The 19,410-nt window shown below is 22.8% G+C and overlaps 1 protein-coding gene across 1 annotated transcript in view; it reads right to left on the bottom strand.

The window, feature by feature from the left end:
* LOC142224503 (uncharacterized) overlaps positions 1 to 19,410 on the bottom strand; it is a 97,411-nt gene that overhangs the window by 8,462 nt on the left and 69,539 nt on the right. The window contains exons 7-11 of the mRNA XM_075294282.1: positions 14,921 to 15,149; positions 14,382 to 14,453; positions 9,696 to 9,925; positions 4,409 to 4,477; positions 4,194 to 4,311 (exon numbers count right to left, since the gene is read on the bottom strand). Coding sequence (XP_075150397.1) covers positions 4,194 to 4,311; positions 4,409 to 4,477; positions 9,696 to 9,925; positions 14,382 to 14,453; positions 14,921 to 15,149 — 718 coding nt within the window. The remainder of the gene's footprint in view (positions 1 to 4,193; positions 4,312 to 4,408; positions 4,478 to 9,695; positions 9,926 to 14,381; positions 14,454 to 14,920; positions 15,150 to 19,410) is intronic.

The following is a 19,410-nucleotide window of genomic DNA, read 5'->3' as shown; positions in this document are numbered from 1 at the left end:
TATTAAACCCAACAAAAACCACACTTGAACCCTCCGAAAAAAGGTTTTACATTGATAGCCGGCTTATGCCAAATAAATTCGAAACAAACATATCTCTTTTCCTATGCCACTGTCAAATCATCGATTTGAATTCACATGGCTGGGTTTATTTTGAGCGTGCCTCCTCTTCTTTTTCCATTTGTTTTGTTTTGTTATTGTTGGTTTTGTTCTTTAAGCATTGTTGTCGTTTTTTTATTTCAGCTTAAAACCATACATTGACTAAACTACAAGAGTAGCTTAACCAACAGAGGAAAAGAATGTTTGTCAAATTTATTTGGGCAAAGCCCTATAGACTGCAAGATGGTTGGATGGACGCACGTTTCGGAATTACCACATTCCTCATCAGCATCCTCTACTTGCAGCAAAACTATCAACCAATTATCAGAATAAATTCAGGCAGTTTATTAAACCCAACAAAAACCACACTTGAACCCTCCGAAAAAAGGTTTTACATTGATAGCCGGCTTATGCCAAATAAATTCGAAACAAACATATCTCTTTTCCTATGCCACTGTCAAATCATCGATTTGAATTCACATGGCTGGGTTTATTTTGAGCGTGCCTCCTCTTCTTTTTCCATTTGTTTTGTTTTGTTATTGTTGGTTTTGTTCTTTAAGCATTGTTGTCGTTTTTTTATTTCAGCTTAAAACCATACATTGACTAAACTACAAGAGTAGCTTAACCAACAGAGGAAAAGAATGTTTGTCAAATTTATTTGGGCAAAGCCCTATAGACTGCAAGATGGTTGGATGGACGCACGTTTCGGAATTACCACATTCCTCATCAGCATCCTCTACTTGCAGCAAAACTATCAACCAATTATCAGAATAAATTCAGGCAGTTTATTAAACCCAACAAAAACCACACTTGAACCCTCCGAAAAAAGGTTTTACATTGATAGCCGGCTTATGCCAAATAAGCTGTTGGTTAAGCTACTCTTGTAGTTTAGTCAATGTATGGTTTTAAGCTGAAATAAAAAAAAAAAAACGACAACAATAAATTTTTGACAAAATTTTCTGGAGAAATAAAATTTTGACAAAGTTTCTGTAGACATAAAATTTTGGCAAAATTTTCTATAGAAATAAAATGTTGACAAAATTTTCTATTGAAATAAAGTTTTTTTTGACAAAATTTTCTATTGAAATAAAGTTTTTTTTGACAAAATTTTCTATAGAAATAAAATTTTGATGAAATTTTCTATAGTAATAAAATTTTGACAAAATTTTCTGTAGAAATAAAATTTTGACACAAATTTCTATAGAAATAAAATTTTGACAAACTTTCCAAAAAAATTGACAAAATTTCCAAAAAATTGGCAAAATTTCCAAAAAAAAATGACAAAATTTTCTATAGAAATAAAATTTTGACAAAATTATCTGTAGAAATTAAATTTTGACAAATTTTTCTGTAGAAATAAAATTTGGACAAAGTTTCTGTAGAAATAAAATTTGGCAAAATTTTCTATAGAAATAAAATTTGGACAAAATTTTCTATTTAAATAATTTTTTCACAAAATTTTCTATAGAAATAAAATTTTGACAAAAATTCCAAAAAAATTGACTAAATTTCCAAAAAATAAAAAAATGGCAAAATTTCCAAAAATATTACAAAAATAAAATTTTGACAAAATTTTCTGTAGAAATAAATTTTTGACAAAATTTTCTGGAGAAATAAAATTTTGACAAAGTTTCTGTAGACATAAAATTTTGGCAAAATTTTCTATAGAAATAAAATTTTGACAAAATTTTCTATTGAAATAAAGTTTTTTTGACAAAATTTTCTATAGAAATAAAATTTTGATAAAATTTTCTATACTAATAAAATTTTGACAAAAATTTCTATAGCAATAAAATTTTGACGAACTTTCCAAAAAAAAATTGACAAAATTTAAAAAAAAAAAATTGACAAAATTTCCAAAAAAAAATTTTATAGAAATAAAATTTTGACAAAATTTTCTGTAGAAATAAAATGTTGACAAAGTTTCTGTAGAAATAAAATTTTGACTAAATTTTCTATAGAAATAGAATTTTGACAAAATTCTTTATAGAAATAAAGTTTTGACAAAATTTTCTATAGAAATAAAATTTTGACAAAATTTTCTATAGAAATACAATTTTGATAAAATTTTCTTTAGAAATAAATTTTGATAAAATTTTCTTTAGAAATAAATTTTTGACATTTTCTACAGAAATAAAATTTTGACAAAAGTGTCTATGGCAATAACATTTTGATCAAAATTTCTATAGAACTAAATTTTTGACAAAATTTTTTATGGAAATAAAATTTTGACTAAATTTTCTATAAAAATAAAATTTTGGCAAATTTTTCTATAGAAGTAAAGTTTTTTGACAAAATTTTCTATAGAAATAAAATTTTAACCAAATTTTCGATAGCAATAAAATTTTGACAAAATTTTCTATAGAAATAAAATTTTGACAAATTTTCTGTAGAAATAAAATTTTGACTAAATTTTCTATAAAAATAAAATTTTGCCAAAATTTTCTATAGAAGTAAATTTGTTTGACAAAATTTTCTATAGAAATAAAATTTTGACAAAATATTCTATAGAAAAAAAATTTTTTGACAAAATTTTCTATGGCAATAAAATTTTGACAAATTTTCTGTAGAAATAAAATTTTGACTAAATTTTCTATAGAAATAAAATTTTGACAAAATTTTCTATAGAAATAAAATTTGACAAAATTTTCTATAGAAAAAAAATTTTAACAAAATTTTCGATAGCAATAAAATTTTGACAAAATTTTCTTTGGAAATAAAATTTTGACAAATTTTCTGTAGAAATAAAATTTTGACTAAAATTTCTATAGAAATAAAATTTCGACAAAATTTTCTATAGAAATAAAATTTTGAAAAAAATTTTCTGTAGAAATAAAATTTTTACTAAATTTTCTATAGAAAGAAAATTTTGAGAAAATTTTTTATAGAAATAAAATTTTTTTCTATAGAAATAAAATTTTGAAAAAAATTTTCTGTAGAAATAAAATTTTTACTAAATTTTCTATAGAAAGAAAATTTTGAGAAAATTTTTTATAGAAATAAAAAATATGATAAAATTTTCATAGAACTAAATTTTTCACAACATTTTCTACAGAAATAAAATTTTGACAAATTTTTCTATGGAAATAAAATTTTGACAAAATTTTCTACAGAAAAATAAAAATAAAGTTTTGACAAAATTTTATCTAGAAATAAAATTTTGACAAAATTTTCTATAGAAATAAAATGTTGACAAAATTTTCTATAGAAATAAAATTTTGGGCGTAACTTTTGGTCGCAATATATAATTGTATTATTTCCATGAGAGTTTTTGTTTCAACTAAAAAAAATAAAAATAATTGGATCGTTTTATTGAAAAGTTTTCGGTGACATTGTTTATTCTCTACTAATCCATATGTAAGTACATATATCTTTCAAAAGACTTAATAAAAAAAACAAACGCATTTTTTTTTTAATTTATTTACAATTTAAAACTTTTAGTATCACACATGCAATCATCTCAAATTTTTTGTTTTAGTAAAAATTATCTTAAATGGATTAATAAATATACGCATGAACTTAATGGATGGAGCGAAACAATATTCTTATTCTAATTAAAAGATTATTACAAAAATTATATTTATATTAAAATTATAAAGTAAACAGCAAACTAAAAATAATTAAATAAATTAAACGAAAATGTTTGAAAGAAACTCATATTCACTTTTTTTCTCTTATAAAAAAAAAGTTGCATTTGAAAAAAGGTGAAATTTTCACTTTAAAAAATCTTGATTTGACTCTCTTGTACTCTCACTAGTCATCCTTAACTAAAATTAATAATATATTGATTGGATATGCACATGAGACAAATGTTTAGAAGACATGATGTAGATGAGAGAAAGAGAGAGAGAGAAATAAAAGGCTACTAATAAAAAAAGAGAGAAAATAAAATTATGAAAAATGAGCGATATATACAAATGAGAAATGATTTTTAATAAGAAAATAGTAGGTATGTAGGGTTTGAATTAACGAGAATAAAACGAAAAAATATTTATTTAAAAAGAAGAAAATATCTTCCATTTTATAAGACTACATTGAAATGGACTTTCTTTTCAGGAAAGGAAAATTATTATTAACTCTCACTTAAATATTAAAACTTACCAGCATTTTCTGGCTGTGTCATGGCTTGTAAAATTTTAAATGATCTACTTGGTATAGCGCTACCGGTATATTTTTTTGGTTCAGGAACTTGCTGTTCGCTGGGTGGTACATAATCTAAAAATTAAATAAGACGTAAAAACAAACAGATTTAAAATAATCCATGCATGAGATGGCTACGATTGATAAGAAAAATGGCTCTTAGCTTTGTTACCATTATTGCTATTGTAAAATGGGCGTGGCTGCTGATTAAATTGCGAAGGCGTTTGTGGTGTTGAGTTACCTAAAAATAGAGAAATTAAACAACATACATTATACATTTAATAGAAGACTCTTATATTTTAATTGAAATATATTTCATTACTTATTTAGTCCTGTTATTGGCTTATTAATAATTAATTAATATTATTAAAGTTGTTGTTATTATTATTGTTTTGTTGTTGGATTTTTTTAGTAAATTGATATTGGTATTGATTAAAACATGACTCCAGTCTTAACTGATTCAATTCGGTAAACGCAGCCAAGGCCTTCTAAGGATCAAAGCTATACAATATGAAAAATCATGAAATGATATGAAACGAGATATATAATGAAATAAATTCGTTTCTTTTAATAAAAAATAAAATAAAAAATGAAATCTTTATTCCTAATTGAACTATACTAATTATATTTTAATTTCTATAATTAATTAATTTCTTCATTTATAATAAAAAATAGTTTTTTTTTTTATATTTCATATATGGAACCTGAGAACAAATCAGCAGGTCAAATCCCAACGATATTGCCTGATTGCATTTTGATAGCTTGACTTTTCTACCATTCACAATAGCTATTTATTGTGATTATTTTCTCCAATAACATGAAATTAAAAGCAGTCAAATGTTGTAAAACCGTTTCCGAACCGGTATGAAATTAATTGTACAATCAATCTCAAAATCAAATTTACATTTTATTTAACTTTGTGCATAATTTTTGCCAAATTACAAAAGAAGCCTATTACTTTGAGCAGAAAATTTCTTTTTGGGAAAAATATGGAAGCTGTTTTCAGATTTAAAGAAATATTTTCTCTTCCAATTTTTGCTGACAAAGTGACAGAGTTAATCTATTTGTTCAACTTTACTATGTGTGTTTCAAATTTAATCGCATAAGTTATTCACAATAAACTGCTATTGTGATTTATAAAAAATCAATCTGGCATCGCCGGCAAAGTGAGCCCATATGGAATGTTTTGTAGGCTTGTTTTCATTTAGTACTGGATATCTAAGCCGTGAGGTACTAATACTATCATTTGTACAGATCAGCTGTGTAAAAAGAATGATTAAATATAAGCGCAATTTTAAAAATAATATGTACAAAATTATTCAAATAGTAACTAATATTTGGTAGGGCGATTATTTATGATCTTATTGGATAAATAAATCAATATTAAAATTAAAAAAATTATAATTGTGAATTCGAAGAAACTTCAATTTATCAAAACTCAACCACGGTTGCCATTCGAGACAAAAACCAATATTTGAAGAAAATTTTAACAAAAAACTACAAAAAAAAACTTATTTTGCAGTGTTTGTGTGTTCCGAAATACATTTTATTCAAATTTTTATTTCAATAAAAAAATCATAGCAATGTTTTGTCTAATTTTTATTTCTATTGAAAATGTTGTCAAAATTTTATTTCTATTGAAAATTTTGTAAAATTTTAGTTCTTTAGAAAATTTTGTCAAAGTTTTTATGTCTATAGACAGTTTTGTCAAAATTTTAATGTCTATAAAAAATTTTGTTAAAATTTTATTTTTATAGAACATTTTGTCAAAATTTTTATTTCATTAGAAAATTTTGTCAAAATTTTTGTTCCATAGAAAATTTTGTCAAAATTTTTGTCCCATAGAAAATTTTGTCATAATTTTATTCCTATAGAAAATTTTGTCAAAATGTTATTTCTATAGAAAATTTTGTCAATATTTTTATGTCTATAGAAAGTTTTTTCAAAATTTTATTTCTATATAAAAAATTGTTCAAATTTTATTTCAATAGAAATTTTTATGTCTATTGAAAATTTTGTCAACATTTTTATGTCTATTGAAAATTTTGTAAAAATTTTTATGTCTATAGAAAGATTTGTCAAAATTTTATTTCTATAGAAAATTTTGTCAAAATTTTTATGTAATTAGAAAATTTTGTCAAAATTTTTTCCCATAGAAAATTTTGTCAAAATTTTATTTCTATAGAAAATTTTGTCAAAATTTTTATGTTTATAGAAAGTTTTTTTCAAAATTTGATTTCTATCGAAAAAATTGTTAAAATTTTATTTCTATAGAAATTTTCGTCAAAATTTTTATGTCTATAGAAAATTTTGTAAAAATTTTTATATCTATAGAAAATTTTGTCAACATTTTATTTCTATAGAAAATTTTGTCAATATTTTTATGTATATAGATAAGTTTTTTCAAAATTTTATTTCTATACAAAAAATTGTTAAAATTTTATTTCAATAGAAAATTTTATGTCTATTGAAAATTTTGTCAACATTTTTGTTCCATAGAAAATTTTGTCAAAATTTTTGTCCCATAGAAAATTTTGTCAAAATTTTATTCCTATAGAAAATTTTGTCAAAATGTTATTTCTATAGAAAATTTTGTCAATATTTTTATGTCTATAGAAAGTTTTTCAAAATTTTATTTCTATATAAAAAATTGTTAAAATTTTATTTCAATAGAAATTTTTATGTCTATTGAAAATTTTGTCAACATTTTTATGTCTATTGAAAATTTTGTAAAAATTTTTATGTCTATAGAAAGATTTGTCAAAATTTTATTTTTATAGAAAATTTTTCTCAAAATTTTTATGCATTTAGAAAATTTTGTCAAAATTTTTGTCCCATAGAAAATTTAGTCAAAATTGTATTTCTATAGAGAATTTTGTTAAAATTTTTATGTCTAAAGAAAGTTTTTGTCAAAATTTTATTTCTATAGAAATTTTCGTCAAAATTTGTATGTCTATAGAAAATTTTGTAAATATAACAATTTTTACAAAATTTTTTTTCTATAGAAAAAATTGTTAAAATTTTATGTCTATATGAATTTTTGTCAAAATTTTTATGTCTATTGAAAATTTTGTCAAAATGTTTATGTCTATAGAAAGTTTTGTCCAAATTTTATTTTTATAGACCATTTTGTCAAAATTTTTATGTATTTAAAAAATTTTGTCAAAATTTTTGTCCCATAGAAAATTTAGTCTAAATTTTATTTCTATAGAAAAATTGTTAAAATTTTATTTCTACAGAAATTTTCGTTGAAATTTTTATGTCTATAGAAAATTTTGTCAATATTTTCATGTCTATAGAAAAGTTTGTCAAAATGTTTATGTCTATTGAAAATATTGTGAAAATTTTATTTTTATAGAAAATTTTGTCAAAATGTGTATGCGTATAGAAACTTTTGTCAAAATTTTATTTTTATAGATTTTTTTTTTAATTTTATTTCTATACAGATGTTTTGCCAAAATTTTATATCTATCGAAAACTTTGTCAAAATTTTATTTCTTTAGAAAATTGTGTCAAATTTTTTATGTCTATAGAAAATTTTGTAAAAATGTTTTTGTCAATAGAAAATTTTATCAACATTTTATTTCTATAGAAAATTTTGTCAAAATTTTATCAACATTTTATTTCTATAGAAAATTTTGTCAAAATTTTATTGCTATAAAAAATTTTGACAGAATTTTATTTTTATATTAATTTTTTTTTTAAATTTTATTTCTATAGAATTTTTTTACAAATTTTATTTCTATAAAAAATTTTGTCAAAATTTTATTTCTACTGAAAATTGTTTAAAAATTTTTATTTCTATAGATTTTTTTTAATTTATTTCTATATATATATTTTTTTGCAAATTTTATTTCTATAGAAAATTTTTAAAAAATTGTATTTCTATAGAAAATTTTGTCAAAATTTTTATTTCTATGGAAAATTTTGTCAAAATTTGTATGTCTATAGAAAATTTCGTCAAAAAAAATATTTCTATAGAAAATTTCGTCAAATTTTTATTTCTATAGAAAATTTTTTCAAAATTTAAATTCTATAAAAAATTTTGTGAAAATTTTATTTCTATAGTAAATTTTGTCAACATTTTATTTCTACAGAAAATTTTGTCAAAAATTTATTTCTATAGAAAAATTTTTAAACATTTTATTTCTACAGAAAATTTTTCTCAAAAATGTATTTCTATAGAAAATATTTTAAACATTTTATTTCCAGAGGAAATTTGTGAAGTACCTCTTAGTTGTAGAGGAATGTTTGGAAAAACATAAAAATTCTACCAATTTACCAAACTGTAAAATACCTACCATTTTTGGTAGAGTTCTACCATTTGTGGCAAACGTGAAGTCTACCTGCTTATATTGGCGAGATTTGATCTTACGAGATGGTCTGGTTAGGACATCAATGCAGCTATGTTCTGCATAGCTCATACAAATGTTGCCGCCCCCTTTGCTAAAAACAAAAGCCCTTGTAGAAGACCAGTGCAACGATATACAGGAAAAAAATATTTTTTTGTCTTCAAAACACAAAATCCGTTAATACAATTCAATTTTTAATTGAAAGTATCAATTACCAAGTTCAATAAAAAATTATTGATCCAAAATAAAAAGTTAGTTTGGATGTACAGAAGCAATTAGCACCAATAATCCTATTGACATTTTTAAAGGAATTAAAAAAATATTGCAATTAAATATTTAATTGATTCAACAAATTTTTGTAATTGAATCACAATCACAAAAATTATTTGTTTCAATTAATATTTTTTAATTGACTTAGATGATTAATACTATAATTTCTGTGGTTGAAGAAACTTCAATTAAAAAGTAATTTGATAAATTAATTTCGAGATTGAAAAAAAAACATATTTTTTTTTCTGTGACTAATTCTTGTATTGAGTAAAAAAATAATTAAATCAATTAAATTTTTATTTGGTTATATTTTTCAAAAACAATAAAATTTGAATTGATTATTTGTTCAAAATCAATTATATTTTCAAAATCAAATGAAAAAATTTTGTTAATATTTTGTCGGTCTATTTATAGTAGCATATACAAATTTTGTATCCAGTACTAAAAGAAAATACACCGATTTACAACAAAGTTTAACTACCATATTAAAAAAAAGTTGAATTGAACTATAAATCTACTTTCCTCATACACATCCATTTGATGGGCATTAATGTACAAATCCCTATATGAGCCTATACGAATTTTGGTACTTTTCGATCTTATCTAATATATTTTGATTAGAGATATCTTTGACTAAATCAAAAAAATTATTAATTTTAATCATGCTGCTAATTTATATAAACTCCCCCTTATCATTTTACCCTAATATTTAGTTTTTATTTCCACTATGAATCACCTTGTAATTTTTTCATGATTTGAAAAATGTCCTAAATTCATTTCATATGCAATATTGTTTCGTTTTTTTTGGATACTTTTATGTGCTTTTATTTATCTTACCTTGTTCATGTCCAATTTTCATGCGTCTCATTTGCTCAACAGTGGGACTATTTCTAGCCTGTTGAGCACTCATTTGTCGAGCAAATGTGGGACGCTGTAATTGTGGTTCAGCATCCATGTATGTGTCATTACGTTGCTGATTTCCTGAATCATCGTTATTGCCATCAGTATCTGTGATTTTTTGCAAAATTCTAAAAGATTTCGATTGTACGGGTGGTGTACGTAGATCGCTAAAATAAGAATTAGTTGTTGTTGTTGATGATGTTTGTTGGATATGAATATGAGATATATGGTGATAAGAGAGAAAATGTGAGATTAGATCTTGTTTCATTTTTTTTGCTTCGATTCAAAAAAGCCAGATTTTACAAAAAACGTAAAGAAGATGTTAGTAGAATTTTTTCTATATGTTATATCATCTAGACAAAGTTAAATGTTATCCAATTTTGTGAAAAAATGACTTGAATTTGTTGAGATTGTAACCTTTATCTAAGACCATTTTACTTATATCAAAGAAATTCGATTTTAAGTGTAGGACATATATTCTAAGTTTTAGTCAAAATAATATAACAAAATTTTGTGAAATTATTTGGTATGAATTTTGTATCCTCAAACTTAGGTTACGTTTTTTCCAAAATGCTGTTATTATAGAAAATTTTATAAAAATTTTATTTTTATAGAAAATTTTGTCAAAATTTTATTTCCATAGAAAATTTTGTCAAAATATCTATTCAAATTTCTATCAAAATTTTATTTTTTTAGAAAATTTTGTCAACCTTTTATTTCCATAGAAAATTTTATAAAAATTTTATTTCTGTCGAAAATTTTGTCAAAATTGTATTTCTATGGAAATTTTTGTCAAAATTTTATTTCTTTGGAAAATTTTGTAAAAATTTTATTTCTATAGAAAATTTTGTAAAAATTTTATTTCTATAGGAAATTTTGTAAAAATTTTTTTCTATAGAAAATTTTGTCTAAATATTATTTCTATAGAAAATTTTGTCTAAATTTTATTTCTATAGAAAATTTTGTCTAAATTTTATTTCTATATTTCTAAAAAAAATTTGTCAAAATTGTATTTCTATTAAAATTTTTATCAAAATTTTATTTCTGTAGAAAATTTTTATCAAAATTTTATTTCTGTAGAAAATTTTGTCAAAATTTTATTTCTATAAAAAATTTGTAAAATTTTTATTTCTATAGAAAATTTTGTCAAAATTTTATTTCTATAGAAAATTTTGTCTAAATTTTATTTCTATATTTCTAAAAAAAAAAAATGTCACAATTTTATTTCTATACAAAGTTTTATAAAATTTTATTTCTATTCAAATTTTTATGAAATTTTGTTTCTATAGAAAATTTTGTCAAAATTTTATTTCTGTAGAAAATTTTGTAAAAATTTTATTTCTGTAGAACATTTTGTCAAAGTTTTATTTCTATAGAAAATTTTGTCTAAATTTTATTTCTATATTTCTAAAAAGAAAAATTTTGGCAAACATTTATTTCTATTCAAATTATTATTAAAATTTTATTTCTATAGAAAATTTTGTCAAAATTTTATTTCTATAGAAAATTTTATCAAAATTTTATTTCTATGGAAACTTTTGTTAAAATTTTATTTCTATAGAAAATTTTGTCAACATTTTATTTCTATATTTCTATAGAAACTTCGTCAAAATTTTATTTCTATTCAAATTTTTATCAAAATTTTATTTCTACAGAAAATTTTGTCAACCTTTTATTTCTATAAAAAATTTTGCAAAATTGTATTTCTATAGAAAGTTTTGTCAAAATTTTATTTCTATGGAAATTTTTGTCAAAATTTTATTTCTTTGGAAAATTTTGTACAAATTTTATTTCTATAGAAAATTTTGTCAAAATTTTATTTCTATAGGAAATTTTGTAAAAAAAATTTTTCTATACAAAATTTTGTCAACATTTTATTTCTATGGAAAATTTTGTCAAAATTTTATTTCTGTAGAAAATTTTGTCAAAATATCTATTCATATTTTTATCAAAATTTTATTTTTATTAAAAAATTTTGTCAACTTTTTATTTCTATAGAAATTTTTGTCAAAATTTTATTACTATAGAAAATTTTATCAAAATTTAATTTCTATGGAATTTTTTGTCAAAATTTTATTTATATGGAAATTTTTGTTAAAATTTGATTTCTATAGAAAATTTTGTCTAAATTTTATTTCTATAGAAAATTTTGTTAAAATTTGATTTCTACAGAAATTTTTGTCTAAATTTTATTTCTATAGAAAAGTTTGTCTAAATTTTATTTCTATATTTCTAAAAAAAAAAAATTATCAAAATTTTATTTCTATTCATATTTTTATCAATATTTTATTTCTGTAGAAAATTTTGTCAAAATTTTATTTTTATATTTCTATAGAAAATTTTGTCAAAATTTAATTTTTATTATAAAATTTTGTCAACTTTTTATTTCTATAGAAATTTTTGTCAAAATTTTATTACTATAGACAATTTTATCAAAATTTTATTTCTATGGAATTTTTTGTCAAAATTTTATTTATATGGAAATTTTTATTAAAATTTGATTTCTATAGAAAATTTTGTCTAAATTTTATTTCTATAGAAAATTTTGTTAAAATTTGATTTCTATAGAAATTTTTGTCTAAATTTTATTTCTATAGAAAATTTTGTCTAAATTTTATTTCTATATTTCTAAAAAAAAATTATCCAAATTTTATTTCTATTCATATTTTTAACAATATTTTATTTCTGTAGAAAATTTTGTCAAAATTTTATTTCTATATTTCTATAGAAAATTTTGTCAAAATTTTATTTCTATATTTCTATAGAAAATTTTGTCAAAATTTTATTTCTATAGAAAATTTTGTCACAATTTTATTTCTATAAAAAATTATGACAAAATTTTATTTCTATAGAAAATTTTGTCAAGATTTTATTTCTATTCAAATTTTTATTAAAATTTTATTTCTATAGAAAATTTTGTCAAAATTTAATTTCTATAGAAAATTTTGTCGAAATTTTATTTCTATAGAAAATTTTGTCTTCATTTTATTTCTATATTTCTAAAAAATGTCGTCAAGATTTTATTTCCATTCAAATTTTTATCAAATTTTATTTCTATAGAAAATTTTGTCAAAATTTTATTTCTATTGAATATGTTGTCAAAATTTTATTTCTATAGAAAATTTTGTCAAAATTTTGTTTCTATAGAAAATTTTGTCTACATTTTATTTCTATATTTTCCATTCAAAATTTAATCAAAATTTTATTTCTGTGGAAAATTTTGACAAAATTTTATTTCTGTAGAAAGTTTTGTCACGATTTTATTTCTATAGAAAGTTTTTTCAAACTGTTATTTCTATAAAAATTATTATCAAAATTTTATTTTTATAGAAAATTTTTAGCAAAATTTTATTTCTGTAAAAAATTTGAAAAAATTTTATGTCTATAAAAAATTTGTAAAAATTTTATATCAGTAGAAAATTTTGTCAAAATTTTATTTCTATAGAACATTTTATCAAAATTTTATTTCTTTAGAAAATTTTCTCAACCGTTTATTTCTATGGAAATTTTTGTCAAAATTTTATTTCTATAGAAAATGTTGTCAGCCTTTTATTTCTATGGAATTTTTTATCAAAATTTTATTTCTTTAGAAAATTTGTCAAAATGTTATTTCTATAGAAATTTTTGTCAAAATTTTATTACTATAAAAAATTTTATCAAAATTTTATTTCTATGGAAATTTTTGTCAAAATTTTATTTCTATAGAAAATTTTGTCAAAATTTTGTTTCTATAGAAAATTTTGTCTAAATTTTATTTCTATATTTCTAAAAAAATTTTGTCAAAATTTTATTTCTATTCAAATTTTTATCAAAATGTTATTTCTGTAGAAAATTTTGTCAAAATTTTATTTCTATAAAAAATTTGTAAAAATTTTCTATCTGTAAAAAATGTTGTCAAAATTTTATATCTATAGAACATTTTGTCAAAATTTTATTTCTATAGAAAATTTTGTAAAAATTTTATTTCTATAGAAAATTGTGTCAATATTTTATTTCTATAGAAAATTTTGTCAACCTTTTATTTCTATACAAAATTTTATTTCTATACAAAATTTTGTCAATCTTTTGTTTCTATAAACAATTTTGTCAAAATTTTATTTCTCTGGAAAATTTTGTCAAAATGTTATTTCTATAGAAAATTTTGTCAAAACTTTATTTCTATAGAAAATAAAATAATTATGCTTTCTATATAAAATAAAATTTTATAGAAAATGTTGTCAAAAGCCATTTGTCTTATATCAAAAAATTCGATTTTAAGTGTAGGATATATATCATAATTTTTAGAAAAAAAAAAAAAAAATTTTTTGAAATTAGAATTTAGAATGATTTTTTTATCCTCAAATTTAGGCTACATTATCTTTAATATCAAGTCAATTTTTTTCAAAGCAGATTCAGGTTTTGATTTTTAAAATTAAAATCGTTTTATTGAATGTAATTTTTAATAGAATTTTTAAAATGCACCTCAACAAAGCTTTTTATGTAGATTTTTAAACAAAAAAACATTTTTATATTTATGAAATATGAATTAAATTCTAAGACGGATGCATTCTAATCGATGATGATAAACATATGATTGATTCTTTTTTATATCATTGATATACTACATATAGAAAAAACAGCTACCTGAGTCGATTCTTTCTAAATCTAATCTCAGCCTCAAGGGGACAGTCATGTACTATCAGATTATAATTCCCACTTGTGTTTTATTTTTGTGATTATTAAAAACAGGTATTATTTGAAAGCATTTTTGGGGCAAAATTAGCAATTAAATAATATAAGAAAAAGAAGAAAAAGCTTAGGATTATTAAAATAGCATATATAGTAAAGCTTTTAAATTTTAAATATATTTACAAAATCACAAACACATATTTGAGGTTAGTGCATAGCTCTATAAGTAAGAATTCTAGAAAAAGAAAAGCTTTCTCTGCACAGAAAGGAGTAGATCACTTTTCTGAGGAATGATATTTTAGACTAAAGAATTTCCTATTTGAGGCTTAAAAATTTTCTTTAAAAAACAACAAATAAAAATATTAGCTCTTAAAGAAAATACTTAAATACGAAATGGGAATTTTATTTCGCCTAAAACTTCATTCCTTAGAAAAGTATGTTCTTCTTTGAGTGTAAGTTGGTTTAGTCACATTTTGTTAACAAGTTCAACTTACTTTTGTATAACGATGGGAGCTTTCGATATGGGTCCTCGTGTACCCTCATTATTGTTTTCAACGGCAATGGGTACAATGTGAGTTTTAGGATTCATACTATTGCCTTGCTGCTGATGCTGTTGCACCATGCGTGGAGCATTCAATTGTTGCTGTGGTGTTCCTTGAGTACCATAATTATTGTAGCCTTGATCAACAAATTGATTGGGAGTACGCATTACATAGCCAGGAGCTGTAAGTAACAAAAAACCAAATGGATTAGTTTGAAAGTGTAAAAATAATAATATCTTTCGTAATGAAATTAAATTTCAGGATTTTAATTTATACCCTTTTATAGCTTTTATCAAGTTTTTTTGATACAATGTCAAAATTTTATTTCAATAGAAAATTTTGTAAAATTTTATTTCCATAGCAAATTTTGACATAATTTTATTTCTACAGAAAATTGAGACAAAATTTTATTTCTACAGAAAATTTTGTCAAAATTTTATTTCTATAGAAAATTTTGTCAAAATTTTATTTCTATAGAAAATTTTGTCAAAATTTTATTTCTATAGAAAATTTTGTCAACATTTTATTTCTATAGAAAATTTTTTCAAAATTTTATTTCTATAGAAAATTTTGTCAAAATTTTATTTCTATAGAAAATTTTGTCAAAATTTTATTTCTATAGAAAATTTTGTCAAAATTTTATTTCTATAGAAAATTTTGTCAACATTTTATTTCTATAGAAAAATGTTGTTAACATTTTATTTCTATAGAAAATTTTGTCAAAATTTTATTTCTATAGAAAATCTTGTCAAAATTTTATTCTATAGAAAATTTTATCAAAATTTTATTTCTATAGAAAATTTTGTCAAAATTTTAATTCTATAGAAAATTTTGTCAAAATTTTATTTCTATAGAAAATTTTGTCAACATTTTATTTCTATAGAAAATTTTGTCAAAATTTTATTTCTATTGAAAATTTTGTCAACATTTTATTTCTATAGAAAATTTTGTCAAAATTTTATTTCTATAGAAAATTTTGTCAAAATTTTATTTCTATAAAAAATCTTGTCAAAATTTTATTCTATATAAAATTTTGTCAAAATTTTATTTCTATAGAAAATTTTGCCAAAATTTTATTTCTATAGAAAATCTTGTCAAAATTTTATTTCTATAGAAAATTTTGTAAAAATTTTATTTCTATAGAAAATTGTGACGAAATTTTATTTCTATAGAAAATCGTGTCAAAATTTTATTTCTATAGGAAATTTTGTCAAAATTTTATTTCTATAGAACAGTTTGTCAAAATTTTATTTCTAGAAAATTTTATCAACATTTTATTTCTATAGAAAAATGTTGTCAACATTTTATTTCTATAGAAAATTTTGTCAAAAGTTTATTTCTATAGAAAATTGTGACAAAATCTTATTTCCATAGAAAATTTTGTTAAAATTTTATTTCTATAGAAAATGTTGTTAACCTTTTATATCTATGGAAATTTTTGTCAAAATTTTGTTTCTATAGAAAATTTTGTCAAAATTTTATTTCTATAGAAAATTTTGAAAACATTTTATTTCTTTAGAAAATTTTGTCAAAATTTTATTTCTATAAAAAATTTTGTCAACATTTGATTTCTATAGAAAATGTTGTCAAAATTTTATTTCTATAGAAAATATTGTCAAAATTTTATTTCTATAGAAAATTGTGACGAAATTTCATTTCTATAGAAAATTGTGACAAAATTTTATTTCTATAGAAAATTTTATCAAAATTTTATTTCTTTAGAAAATGTTGTCAAAATTTTATTTCTATAGAAAATTTTGTCAAAATTTTATTTCTATAGAAAATTTTGTCAAAATTTTATTTCTATAGAAAATTTTGTCAAAATTTTACTTCTATAGAAAATTTTGTCAAAATTTTATTTCTAAAGAAAATTGTGTCAAAATTTTATTTCTGTAGAAAATTTTGCCAAATGATGAAATTAGGTACAGAGTGCTTTTGGGGCACAAGGGCAAACGCTGTTGAATTTGGAAAAAATCGGATCAATATCGGATCATAGATATGGTTCCCATATAAAGGGTGATTTGTTAAGAGCTTGATAACTTTTTTTTTTAAAAAAACGCATAAAATTTGCAAAATCTCATCGGTTCTTTATTTGAAACGTTAGATTGGTCCATGACATTTACTTTTTGAAGATAATTTCATTTAAATGTTGACCGCGGCTGCGTCTTAGGTGGTCCATTCGGAAAGTCCAATTTTGGGCAACTTTTTCGAGCATTTCGGCCGGAATAGCCCGAATTTCTTCGGAAATGTTGTCTTCCAAAGCTGGAATAGTTGCTGGCTTATTTCTGTAGACTTTAGACTTGACGTAGCCCCACAAAAAATAGTCTAAAGGCGTCAAATCGCATGATCTTGGTGGCCAACTTACCGGTCCATTTCTTGAGATGAATTGTTCTCCGAAGTTTTCCCTCAAAATGGCCATAGAATCGCGAGCTGTGTGGCATGTAGCGCCATCTTGTTGAAACCACATGTCAACCAAGTTCAGTTCTTCCATTTTTGGCAACAAAAAGTTTGTTAGCATCGAACGATAGCGATCGCCATTCACCGTAACGTTGCGTCCAACAGCATCTTTGAAAAAATACGGTCCAATGATTCCACCAGCGTACAAACCACACCAAACAGTGCATTTTTCGGGATGCATGGGCAGTTCTTGAACGGCTTCTGGTTGCTCTTCACTCCAAATGCGGCAATTTTGCTTATTTACGTAGCCATTCAACCAGAAATGAGCCTCATCGCTGAACAAAATTTGTCGATAAAAAAGCGGATTTTCTGCCAACTTTTCTAGGGCCCATTCACTGAAAATTCGACGTTGTGGCAGATCGTTCGTCTATTCATGATGAAATGTCAAAGCATACTGAGCATCTTTCTCTTTGACACCATGTCTGAAATCCCACGTGATCTGTCAAATACTATTGCATGAAAATCCTAACCTCAAAAGAATCACCCTTTATATGTATCGCCCGATATCTACAAATGGGGTCAGGTTGCGCTTTATTACTTATCGATTGTCGTCAAATTTAGCACATGGTAATATTTTTTATCGCTCTTCAAGTCTTCAAAATTTCATCAAAATCGGTTCAGATTTAGATATAGTTCTCATATATATGTATCGCCCGATTTTGCCAAATTTGGCCATAAAACCCTTATTTATCAACTGATCTTAGTTAAACTTGCCTTACTATAATCTTTCATAATACTAGCAATATGTGCAAAAAATCATCCAAGTCGTTCAGATTTAGATATAGATTCTAGATGTATGTAGCGCCCGATTTTCTCAAATTTGGTCATAAAACCCTTATGTATCAACTGATCTTTCTAAAATTTAGCACAAGGTAACCTTCTGTGGTATCAACCAAACCTGCAAAATATCATCCAAATCGGTTCAGATTTAGCTATAGCTCCCATATATATGTATCGCCCGATTTTGCCAAATTTGGTCATAAAACCCTTATTTATCAACCGATCTTACTAAAATTTAGCACAAGGTAACCTTCTGTGGTATCAACCAAACCTGCCTTATTTATTAACCGATCTTACTCAAATTTAGCACAAGGTAACCTTCAGTGATATCAACCAGACCTGCAAAATATCATCCCAATCGGTTCAGATTTAGCTATAGCTCCCATATATATGTATCCCACAATTTTCAAAAATTTGCCCCTAATAAATTTAATTTTGACCCTAGTGGCCTTATTTATTTACCGATCTTACTCAAATTTACCACAAGGTAACTCTCTCTGGTATCAATAAAACCTGCAAAATATCATCCAAATCGATTCACATTTAGATATAGCTCCCATATATATATATATATATATATGCACAGTTCGATTTTCCTAAATTTGTACTTAAATCTCTTATTTATTGACATATGTCACTCAAATTTCAAATATAGATGTATCAGCCGATCGAAATTAGACTTACTTATAGCTCTTACATAAATATATTGCCCGATTTTCACAAATTTAACTACATTATTCCACACTAATTGGGCGATTTCCTATTTATTTTAATAATGAACTCAATATTAGTGGGCTACTTACTATGTAGGTGGGAGCCACCGTGGTGCAATGGTTAGTATGCCCGCCTTGTATACACGGGGTCGTGGGTTTCAAACCCAGTTTCGACCAAACACTACAAAAAGTTTTTCAGCGGTTTATTATCCCACCTCAGTACTGCTGGTGATATTTCTGAGTGTTTCAAAGCTTCCCTAAGTGGTTTCTCTGCAATGTGGAACGCCGTTCGTACTCGGCTTTAAAAATGACGTCCCTTGTCATTGAGCTGAACATAGAATCGGGCAGCACTCAGTGATAACAGAGAAGTTCACCACTGTGGTATCGCAATGGACTGAATAGTCTAGTGAGCCTGATATATCGGGCTGCCACTACATCAAACCTAACCTAACTCTGTAAGTGTAAAACCAAATATAGCTCCTAATATCAGGC

This window comes from Haematobia irritans, chromosome 2, assembly GCF_050003625.1.
Source record: "Haematobia irritans isolate KBUSLIRL chromosome 2, ASM5000362v1, whole genome shotgun sequence".
Classification (NCBI taxonomy): domain Eukaryota; kingdom Metazoa; phylum Arthropoda; class Insecta; order Diptera; family Muscidae; genus Haematobia; species Haematobia irritans.
The sequence above is the reverse complement of the archived record's forward strand: the minus strand, read 5'-3'. Positions and strand labels throughout refer to the sequence as shown.